We start from the raw sequence: 12,127 nt of genomic DNA, 5'->3' as shown, positions 1-12,127 counted from the left end.
AACCAGTAGAACCTGTGACGAAAAGCTTTAGCCACCAGGGACTTTTAACCGGCATGATGACCACAATCCCCTTCATGGATCTCACATAGGATCTCTTGGCCTTCTTCAGGAGAAACACAACGCTGGAATACCCCTGAAACACTGCAGTGGTGTAACTCGCCATTGTGAATAACCATGCATTTTGATCGCCGGACTATCTGTCTGGCTAGAACCTCATTGTCCGGTAGCTCGCCCCGGTTCATGTATGCCAAATATGGAACCGTCCAATCCAGAATTACATGTAAAGCGGCTACCAACTGGGCCTCCGGATCAGGAACAGCTAAATCCTCCTCTATAGGCAACTTAACAGACGGATTATGCAAGATATCTAAAAAGGTATTGGGTGGTATCGGTTTACGTTGAGATCCCAGTCGGCTTAAAGCATCCGCGGCCTCGTTTTTGCGCCGGTCAATGTGCTCAACCTGATAACCTTTGAAGTGACCCACCACAATATCCACCTCACGTCTGTAAGCCGCCATGAGTGGATCCTTAGAATCCCAAGTGCCAGAAACTTGCTGGGCCACCAGATCAAAATCTCCAAAGCATCGTACTCGACTTAAATTCATTTCCTTGGATACACGGAGACCGTGGAGTAATGCTTCGTACTCAGCTGCATTGTTAGTAAAAGGAAACATTAAGCAGAGAACATAACAAATTTTATCACCTCGAGGGGAAGTAAGGACAACTCCAGCCTCCGAGCCCTCCAATTGCCTGGATCCATCAAAGTGAATAGTCCAGTATGTGCTATCCAGTTTGTCTTCTGGTGCCTGTAACTCGATCCAATCATTGATGAAGTCAACAAGCGCCTGAGATTTGATGGTCGTTCGAGGCATATACTTCAACCCATGTAGACCAAGCTCAATTGCCCACTTTTCAACCCGGCCAGTTGCCTCCCTGTTCTGAATTATATCGCCCAAAGGAGCAGAAATGACCACTGTGATGGGATGGCCTTGAAAGTATTGCTTAATTTTCCGACTCGCCATAAAAACCCCATATACCGGCTTCTGCCAATGCAGATATCATTGCTTCGACTCGATGAGCACCTCACTGATATAGTAAACAGGCCGTTGAACCGGATATTCCTTCCCAGCCTCCTTGCGTTCAACCACAATTGCCACAATAACAGCACGGGCATTAGCAGCCACGTACAATAACAAGGGCTCCTTGTCAACCAGAGCAGCAAGGACCGGTGGTTCAGCCAATTGCCGCTTCAAGTCTTCAAATGCCGCATCAGCCGCATTACTCCAGACAGAAGTGTCTGTTTTCTTCAACATCTGATATAGAGGGATCGCCTTCTCTCCCAAGCGGCTGATAAACCGGCTTAGGGCTGCAATTCGACCTGCAGGCGTTGAACATCATTAATGCACACCGGTTTAGACAAAGATGTAATCGCTTTGATCTTCTCCGGATTAGCCTCAATGCCTCTGTTGGACACCAAAAAACCTAGAAGCTTGCCTGCTGGAACACCAAAAACACACTTGTCCGGATTGAGCATCATCTTATAAACGCGCAGATTGTCAAAGGTCTCCTTGAGATCATCTATCAATGTCTCCTTCTTCCTGGATTTTACTACAATGTCATCCACATAGGCATGAACATTGCGCCCAATCTGAGTGTGAAGAAAATTTTGCACACATCGTTGATAAGTTGCATGGGCACTCTTGAGCCCAAAAGGCATAGAAACATAGCAGAAGGATCCAAAGGGAGTGATGAAGGCTATCTTCTCCTGGTCCTTAACTACCATTTTGATTTGATGATAACCCGAATAGGCATCCAAGCAACTTAAACGCTCACAACCCGCCGTTGCATCAATGATCTGATCAATGCGTGTGAGAGCAAAAGGATCTGCTGGACAAGCTTTGTTCAAATCTGTGTAGTCCACACACATGCGCCAAGTGCCGTTTTTCTTAAGGACTAGCACCGGATTAGCCAACCATTCAGGGTGAAACACTTCGATGATAAACCTAGCAGCCAACAGCCGGGCTACCTCCTCACCAATAGCCTTGCGTCTTTCTTCATTAAAGCGGCGAAGAAACTGCTTGACCGGTTTAAACTTGGGATCAATATTAAGAGTGTGCTCAGCGAGTTCCCTTGGTACACCTGGCATGTCAGAAGGCTTCCATGCAAAAATGTCCCGGTTCTCACGGATGAACTCGATGAGAGCGCTTTCCTATTTTGGATCCAGATTGGTGCTGATGCTAAACTGTTTGGATGAATCGCCAGGAACAAAGTCAACAAGTTTAGTCTCATCAGCCGGTTTGAACTTCAGGGTCGGGTCATGCTCAGTGGTGGGCTTCTTCAGAGGGGTCATGTCTGCTGGATCAACATTTTCCTTATAAAAATTTAACTCCTCTGTAGCACAAACCGACTCAGCATAGGCCGCATCACCTTCCTCGCAATCCAAAGCGATCTTACAACTTCCGTGAACTGTGATGGTCCCCTTATGACCCGGCATCTTGAGCTACAAATAAATATAACAGGGCCTCGCCATGAACTTTGCATAAGCCGGCCGTCCAAAAAGTGCATGATACGGGCTCTAGATTTTCACCACTTCAAAGCTCAATGTTTCAGACCTGGAATCATGCTCATCTCCAAACACAACCTCCAAAGCAATCTTGCCAACAGGATATGCCGATTTACCTGGTACTACACCATGAAAAACAGTGTTTGACGGTTTAAGACTCTTGTGGATCAATCCCATGCGACAGAAAGTCTCATAATACAGGATGTTGATACTGCTCCCTCCATCCATCAGTACTTTGGTAAATTTATAACCTCCCACCTGAGGTGCCACCACCAAAGCCAGATGACCTGGATTGTCAACCCAGGGCGGATGATCCTCTCTGCTCCACACAATGGGCTGATCGGACCACCGCAAATAACGTGGTACTGCCGGTTCAACAGCATTAACTGCCCTGTTGTGAAGCTTCTGATCGCGCTTGCACAAACTAGTAGTGAACACATGATATTGTCCGCCATTCAATGGTTTTGGGTGACTCTGATAACCTGACTGCTGCTGATTCCCTTGATTATTCTATTGGTTATTACCACCTTGGTTGTTCGGGTTGCCCTGATTATTCTGAAATCCAGAGTTTGAACCGCCGCCACCACCAAAGCCTGGACCTGAACCGCCCGACGGACCCTGATCATACCGGAAGAGATCAAAGTTTTTGAACTCCTTCATGATGAAGCAATCCTTCCAAAGGTGTGTTGCTGGAACCTCCTTGGTCCCATGCTTCGGGCAGGGCTGGTTTAACAGGCGTTCCAGATTCATACCGCCACCGCGCTGGGGCGGTTTACCTTTATGATGCTGCACATTAGCGTTAGCCACAAAATCTGAATTATCTGCTTTGCGCTTACCATTATTCCCATGGCCCCCTTGGTTGTGCTACTGTCCCTTTGCACTGACGTTCTTCTTTCCCTTCTCCGATTTCTCCTCATCAGAATCGGGATCCTTGGTATTATCAGAATCGACATATTTGACCAAGGCTGCCATAAGGGTCCCCATGTCATTGCAGTGACGTTTGAGCCGTCCCAACTTCATCTTTAATGACTTAAACCGGCAGTTACGCTCCAGTGTTATGATTGCTTGGCCAGCGTTAATCCAGTCCAACAAATGCAAAACTTCTGAAACCCGGCGTACCCAATGAGTTGTTGACTCGTTCTCTCCTTGAACACAGGCATCCAGATCCACAATGGACATAGGCTGTTTGCATGTATCTTTGAAATTTGCTATAAACCGGGCCTTCAATTGGTCCCATGACTCGATGGAGTTAGCTGGCAGGTTCTTCCACCATGTACGGGCCGTCCCTTCCAACATAATTGTGAAGTATTTTGCACAGGCCGCTTCATCCACATCCAGCATCTCCATTGCCATCTCATAACTTTCAACCCATGCCTCAGGTGGCTGATCGGCGGTATAATTAGGCACCTTACATGGACCCTTGAAATCCTTGGGTAGCCGCACATTACAGAGAGCCGGAATGAGACACGACACTCCCCAGGAACTGAAAGCAAGCCCGGTGCCTCGGTCTACTGGTGCTGCTGGCTGAACCGGGGCGGGTTGATAACGACCCGCATATTGTGTTGCTAAAGTGGCCTCCCTTCGTGCTCTGCCATTATCCACCACGTCCTGAGCGTTCACTTCACCATGCACCGGATTGGGTCCTTGAGGGACATTGCGGCGCCGCGCACTGCCGGACACCTATGGTTCATCTATGTGCCTGCTATAGCTTTTGCTCGGAAGTGGGGTCGTGTGAATCATGTCTCAGCTATATGAGTAAGCCTGCTGTTGTACCATGGCCGTCTGAAGAAGATCCCTGGCCCGCCGTGTCTCAACCACCGCTGGCGATTCACCCTCCATCGGAATAGCTGCCAGCCGGGATGCCGCTGCTATCATGTTATCCAAAGGGGTAGAGAAGTGACCCAGCGGGGGTGTTGTATACCGCGGCAGGTTGTCTGTTCGTCGGGGTGGACCCATCATCTGAGGTTGATCGGCGCTTCAGTCCTTGGCATGACAGTCCGGTTTACTGCTGCCGGGTTGTTGGTTCCTGCCCCTGGCGTACTGAAGAGGTTCATTGCATTATAATCCGCCGGCAAGCAAGACTGATGTCTCCTCCTCAACACTTTGTTCGAGGCGTTTTGATACAGAAAAAGTCGATAATTATCGGCTTGAATCCTCTGCACCTGGGCATCTAAAGCGGCCCGTTCCTCAGCCATCCTGGTCTCCTCAGCCGCCAAGTCCTCTTTGGCATGCGTTATCTGATCCCGTAACTTAGTGACCTCTGTGTTATGCCGATCTTGAGTCTCCGGGGTAACTGTTGTGGCCAATAATGTCTTCCAAGCGTCCAACAAACCAGACAGAACTTGAGCCGGCCGGCGCGCGGGGCCTCCTGCCCCAGCTGCTGGTCCGGATGCCGCCGCAGCAGAATTCTGCAAGGTTGGCTGTGTACCGGCCATAAAGATTGCGACTCGGTTGGGCGGTTCAAGAAATTCCGAAATACTGGTGCCATCGGAATACCCTTCGAACACACCGTCATGAACTTGGTACAGGGACTCGGTTTCGCGGGTGGATGATCCGCCGCCGGAATAAGCGACCGTCTCACCTTCGGACACCGGTTTAGATCTGATCCCGTGGACACATCCTACGAACGCACGCTTCATGTCGGGCTGAATCTGAGCGGGGCTTGCACGCTGAGCCATCTCGACGAGGTCGGTGCAGATGTCCGGCTTAGGACCCGGTTCGCCGATCTTGCCGATGAAAATGTGAATTCCGCCAAAGGGGACCCGATACCCGTACTCAATTGAACCAGCCTCGGGGCCCCATCATGCGTCGTCGATGTAGAGCTTGCAGCGACGACTCTTGGTCATCCGGCCAACCGCGTACCCTTTGAGTCCTTCAAAGCTGCCCTTCAAGAACTCGAAACCATCGTGCAATAGCCCCACGGTGGGCGCCAACTGTCGTGGAAATATCACGTTAGATGTCCTCGTGAAAGGACTTAGTCATGGAGCCATCGCGACGGGTTAGCTTAAAGGGGTTAAACCGGACAGAGGACACAGGAGTTTTATACTAGTTCAGCCCCTTACGATGAAGGTAAAAGCCTACGTCTAGTTGTGATGGAATTATTGGGGTTTCGATTACCAGGGAGCAAACACGCTATGCCTGGCTTTCGAGTTGTTGTTCTTTTGTCCCTGAACCGCCACCGGGTCGTCCCCGTATATACACAGGTTGACGCCCGGACGGTTTACAGAGTTCCGAGGCCGGCTCATACAGTGTCCAGCTCGGTCTCTGCCTCCCTAACTTACAACACAAGTTATACAATATGGCGGTTTACAATTATGGGCCCTAATCCTCCTTCGGGCTCTGGGCCTCTAAGCATCATCAGTAAAGCGCCATCTTCTAGGTCTTCATGGGCTTCAATATAGTTGAGGGTGAACCGGCCCCACCTGGGCGGTTTATACTCAGTAGTTATATCCCCAACAATGTATATAAGCTCACGTCCGAGACAAGTAGACCGACTCCTGACTGCATCTACTGTTACTCTACCAATCGATCGTTGTCCAGCATGCATCTATGTTATTAAGTTCATGACAAACAAAGTAACGCCTTAAGCAAGATGACATGATGTAGAGAAAGTAAACCCAATCAATATGAATAAACCCCGTCGTTTTACCCTTAATAGCAACAATACATGTACTGTCACTAGGATATATAGCACCGCAAGATTGAACCCATTACAAAGCACCTCTCCCACTGAAGATAAATCAATATATTGGCCAAAGAAGTGGATAGATCAGAGACAAATACATAGCTATAAAAATTATGCATAATAAAGTTCAGAAAAAACTCAATTACTTTCAATGAATAATCATAAACCCACAACTCATCAGATCCCAACAACACACCGCAAAAGAAGATTACATCGGATAGAACTCCAAGAAGATCAAGGAGAACATGGTATTAAAGATCAAAGTGAGAGAAGAATCCATGTAGCTACTAGCTATGGACCCGTTGGTCTATGATGAACTACTCACTCATGATCGAAGGCAGTAATGACGATGTAGAAGCCCTCCATGATCGATTCCTCCTCTGGCAGAGTATCGAAAAAAGCCTCCAGAGGATTGCGGAAGAACAGAAGCTTACGGCGGATGAAAAAATGTTCCGGGTGGCTCTCTGTTGGTTTGAGGATATTTGGAAATTTATAGAGGTGGAATTAAGTAAAACGAAGTTGCGTGGGAGTCACGACCTCAGGGGGCGTGCCATGTAAGCTTGTGGCTCTCCTGTACGTCTTCTGGCCTCCTCCCAAACCTTCTAGGGTCCCTTCTAGTCTAGAAAAATCACTGTAAAGTCTCATCGTGTTTGGACTTCGCTTGTACTGATTTTCTGAAAAGCCAAAAGCAAGCAAAATACAGGAACCGACACTAGTCACTAGGTTAATATGTTATTTCCAAAACATGATATAAAATAGCATATAAAGCATCCAAGATTGATAATATAATGGTATGAAATAATCAAAAATTATAGATACGTTGGAGACGTATCAGGGCACGTGTAAAGATAGGAGACCAAAGAGTCCACTTCATGCCAAAGTTAAAGAAGTTTCACGCCAGGATCAAAGCAAGTCTGAAGACGTCTACATGCTTCAACACCATATGGCACATGAGCTCCTTGACAAATGCCCCCAAGAATGTAATGACAGAGTCGCCGCCACCGTGCCCGGAACTATAGGCAAGGGGTTTACCTAGAACCCTGAAACGGAGAGGGTGCCCACAGTGATGCCCCCAAGAGGTAAGTGACACCCATAGGTATTATCATCACTGGCGTAAGCACGGAACAATCACTCAAACCCTTCCATGTGACACCCGAGGTACCAAGGGCACCAACTCAACCCGATGGGAAGGCCGCGTAGCCAACACCGAAGTCACGACAACACCAGAAATCGCCATCCACTACTCCTCTTGCTACCCTCATATCCAAGAAAAATTGCCACCACTGATGCAGCTTTGCTCGCCAACAAGCCACCCGCACAGCCTCACCTATCGGGGCTGCCGCCCCGGCATCCGTGGCCCCAAGCGCACATCCCAAGCCTCACCCACATTGCCACCCACCGATGGCACTAGTGGGAAGGACACTCCTTCCCCACCCTAAGGCAACCCCAACCCTGAACTACATGGCAAAACCGACGGATTTTGAGCGAAGGAGAGTCCAACCCGGCGGTCACCCACGAACAACTACGGTGGCAGTTATTGGGCCTTGGATCGGCCCCACCGCCTAAAGCAGCTAGAGCTAGGCTAGGACCAACCCTCTCCGTTGCTCCTCTCCTGGGAGCAACCAACACAACTATGGGTACCGGCGATTCGAGAATGTCACTGCCCTGCCAGCCGCTAGGCCCCAACCAGAAGGAAGCCTAGAGCTTCTAGCACCACACGCTCATGAAACCAACTACTAGGGTGTAGATCTACCAGAACATGCATGTGCAGCTCCTTCAGCACAGTAGCCCACTGTTACGTCGCAGGGAACCGTCGCTCCACCCGACGTCGAGAAATACATAATACATAGAATATTGCCCTCCAATGACCATTCATGTGCATATGGAACATGGAACAATTTATTCAACACGAAAATTGCAGTTTTTGAGTTAATAGATTTTTTTGCATGCAACGAACGACTTCAGTGACCGTAAATGACTTTTACTCAAAGAATTATGTAGATGCCTAGAAAAGAATGTTGTCCATTGATTCCACATGACGTCTTCTTCCTCCCCCGAGTTATCGCCTTCATCTTCCTCCTTCTAACCTCGTCGACCCGCCCTCTTGCCGCCATCTCCCGTAGCCGACGTGCTTGTCGCGCCGCCCTTCCCCCACCCGTGTGGCCTTGTTGCCTCCTCCATCTAGTTGTAGCATGTTGTCCCTTTAAACCTCATTCTTCGGCGCTAACCATTGTGAAATTTTAGGTCCTAGCAATATTTATTTTTTGCCAAATACAATGGTATATGATTTTTATTTCCTTATAGTTTTTAAATGTATCATGAGTGGTAGATTTTTGGAGATCGTCTATGCGTCGTTGACCTGCAATTACCACCCGAGGCAAAAAGGCAAACTACTAGCTACCCACTCCACTCCACTGGCCTCAGCTCGTGTGGGGATGAGAAAGGAAAGCGGCGTTCGTTTATTTTTCAAGAAAACAGCCGACGCTGCGTGCCAAAACGGACCGAATGGCGCGCCGCGCAAGCCGCTAGGCGGTGAGATAAGGCGCCGAGAGAAAGTCGCGAGCTGCGCTTCTCGCTGTCTCCACACTGCACTCTCTTCTTCCTCACTCCCTCCTCGCGTGCTTCTGCGCGGCGATCGATCCATGGAGCAGGCGGCGTCCTTCCTCTCCTCCCTCCTCGGCGGCGGCGGCGGCGGCCAGGAACCGTCGGGAGAGCCGGCGGCGACGGTGGCGTCCATCCTCATATACCCCGTCAAGTCCTGCAGGGGCGTCTCCGTGCCTCAGGCACCCGTCACCTCCACCGGTACTGTGTGTCCCCCAGCTTCACTGAAACCAATCATTTTCTTCGTGTCCCCCTGTCCTGCGTCGTGTTCAGCTCTGATCTGATGGCTCTGATGGACTGCACTGCAGGGTTCAGGTGGGATCGGCAGTGGCTGGTGGTGAACGCCAAGGGCAGGGCGCTCACGCAGAGGGTGGAGCCCAAGATGGCGCTGGTTGAGGTGGAGTTGCCGCCGGCGGCCTTCGACGAGGACTGGCAGCCCACCCCCGACTCCTGCTTGGGTATTAGTAGCTGATTTATTACTGCAGGAGTATATATGATATGCTTTGTCAGTATTTTTACTAGTAGTATTTTTTGTTCACAAGATATGCTCCCTTTTTCGTCCTAGTTAAATATTTTCGGAGTTAAGGCGTGTAGTTACACCTCAATGGAACTTCATCAGAGAAAGCTTGGCCAGCATCTCTCTGTTTTGTTTTAACAGACAGTTTGTTCGGACTAACTTAGATTCCTGCAAAATGTTCTGTCTCCATGATTTGCTGAATACAACATTGCTTGTCGTTTGAACAAGCAATACACTAACACTAGTAGATTTGATCAAAAGTAATTGTGTTTTTCTGCTCATAAAATTGGTTTCCTGCATTTTTATGCTCTTTGATTTGATACATTGTAACTTGTGATGCCCCTTCCTTTTTTATGTTTCAGGAGAAAATTCTTGTATCATTATCATTTTCTTTTTATGTTTCAGAGGAACTCTCCTAAAGATCAATTTTATTTGATCCTCTGCTGATTGCAGTTATAAGAGCACCTGGAATGGACACGCTGAAGGTCCCTCTTGTTGCGGAGCGTGCCACGCTCGATGATGTCTCCGTGTGGGAGTGGTCTGGTTCTGCCTATGATGAAGGAGCTGAAGCAGCCGAATGGCTCTCCGCTTATTTAGGGAAGCCGAGTCGACTCGTGCGGTTTAAAGAAGGTGCATACCTTGTGCTTGTGGTGTTCTTAGTCACACAAAAATGCCTTGGATGCCTGTCTATTTGTGCAGAAAATGTTCTCTTGACGAGATCATCTCTGATACGTATGAAGGATGTCTGTTTATGTTTTTGGCAGACTCTGAAATCAGGCCGACTGATCCTGAGTATGCTCAAGGTTACAAGCTCAAGTTTACGGATGTCTTCCCTTTCCTCATGGCCTCCCAGGTAGTACCTTCATACTTCACAGCTCACACTGTTTGCCTATGTATAAATTATGAAGGCTATGTGCACTGCTGCTAAATACTAAGCTCAAGCTGACAGTTCAAATAATTTGTAGGGCTCACTGGATGCACTAAATGAGGTTCTTAAGGAACCTGTACCAATCAATCGCTTCAGACCAAAGTAAGCAGCACACTGTATTTTCCGAATAACCTTTTTGCCGGGGGTTTATGTATTAAAAATTGTGATACCAGGTTGCTTAATATTCACCTACCTTTTGCGTTCTTACAAACAATGGTTTGCTTTGACAGTATTTTAGTTGATGGATGCCACCCATACTCGGAGGATATGTGGAAAACCATAAAGATAAACAAGCTGACATTTGACGGGGTGAAGTTATGCGACCGTTGCAAGGTAAAATTTCAAGAACTGTTTCTGTGGTTGACATGCAAAGTACCAAGAGGCGTGTTCGTTTGTTTCATATAAACCTTGCACCACCATAATTCAGTAATATATGATGTTTACACTAAACATTCACACCGGACAATATAAATAGGAGTATACCATATGATTAGTTTCTCTGTTTGCTGATTCAGGTACCAGCCGTTAATCAAGAGAATGGAATACTTGGCACCGAACCAACAGAAACTATGCTGACATTCCGGTCCGGTGAAGTGATCTGTCCGAGCCACAAGAATAAACACAAGGTAGTTAATTGTCTCTTTCAACCTATTCTACTTTTGGCAGTAGAACAAGCCATTTACTGCTTGCATTTTTATCTTGTTTTGCAGGTGTACTTTGGGCAATATCTGGTCTGCAAGGAATCGGTATCAGCAAAGGGAAAAGGGAGGATCGTCAAGGTCGGCGACCCGGTTTATGTTCTTCAGACGTACCCTTCATCCGACGAAGTTCCTGCCTGAGCAAGGGCATGGTAGCACCTACCATATACTCCCTCCGTCCCAAAACAAGTGTCTCAACTTTAGTACTAATGTTACTAAAAGTCGAGACATTTTTGGGACAGAGGGAGTATGTTTTATGTGTGTTTCGAAGAGACGACTTGTTGGTTGAATTTGTGCACACTCTACGTAAATTCAACTTTGCAATAAAGTAAATCAGCTTAGCAATAAAATCTTGACGAGCGTGATCGTCATGCTCTCCATCTCAAACAATATCGTCATCTGGTTCTTTAGCCCATTGATCGGCCAAACAGTAGAATGTAGTCACTCACTGATGTTCATTAGCAAATCCTTTGTCAGAGACATCTCGAAATAGACTTTCGCCCCACTTTATAAGTAAAGCAACGAACCAAAGTACAGGACCGAAAGATACAATATGGTGGGAAGGCCCCTTTACAAAGCAGATCAAAAGATACAACAAGAACCTAGAACAAGCCAAACACATTGCCAAGGCCCGACCAAAAACTCCGGAGCTCCATGACAACGCCCCCAGGAGGGTGACGGCGCGAACCGTCGCCGCTGCCGAATCTGAAGACAGACAAAGGTTTTCACCTGAAGCCCTGGCACAAGGACGAGATCCACGACGACGTCTTCAAGAAGCAAGCGCGCCCACGGGTCACCGGCGCCAGAAGTATGAAGCTTTCACTTGGACACTCACCTACACCATCCAGAGGAGTCCCAGCCACCACCTCAATGATGGCCAACTTGTCACCCCAGATCTGGGTACTGCAAGAGCAGGCATGAGCCTCCCGCCATTACACACCTTGTCGTCCACACGACCATGGTTGTAGTAGCCACTTATATAAGTGGATGTTTAATTTGGTTATGCAACCATGTCCTTATAAGTGTGTGTGTGTGTGTGTGTGTTGTTGTTGTTGTTGTTGTTGTTGTTCTGTATGCAATCCCATCGCACAACACACATGTCTTATTAGCAGCAATCGTCTGTGTGATTATCGGT

General features: G+C 48.1%; 1 protein-coding gene across 1 annotated transcript; it reads left to right on the top strand.

The window, feature by feature from the left end:
- Window positions 1-8,753: 8,753 nt before the first annotated feature.
- On the top strand, window positions 8,754-11,351 carry LOC119306147 (mitochondrial amidoxime reducing component 2-like). The gene is made up of 8 exons (XM_037582456.1): window positions 8,754-9,050; window positions 9,158-9,307; window positions 9,820-9,996; window positions 10,131-10,219; window positions 10,332-10,396; window positions 10,525-10,627; window positions 10,810-10,920; window positions 11,005-11,351. Exons 1-8 carry the CDS (start codon window positions 8,891-8,893, stop codon window positions 11,131-11,133), a joined length of 984 nt encoding a protein of 327 aa, XP_037438353.1. The 5' UTR covers window positions 8,754-8,890; the 3' UTR covers window positions 11,134-11,351.
- The last annotated feature ends 776 nt before the right edge of the window (window positions 11,352-12,127 follow it).

The sequence above is a fragment of the Triticum dicoccoides genome, chromosome 5B, assembly GCF_002162155.2.
Source record: "Triticum dicoccoides isolate Atlit2015 ecotype Zavitan chromosome 5B, WEW_v2.0, whole genome shotgun sequence".
NCBI classification, from domain to species: Eukaryota; Viridiplantae; Streptophyta; class Magnoliopsida; order Poales; family Poaceae; genus Triticum; species Triticum dicoccoides.
This window is presented reverse-complemented; position numbering and strand designations above follow the sequence as displayed.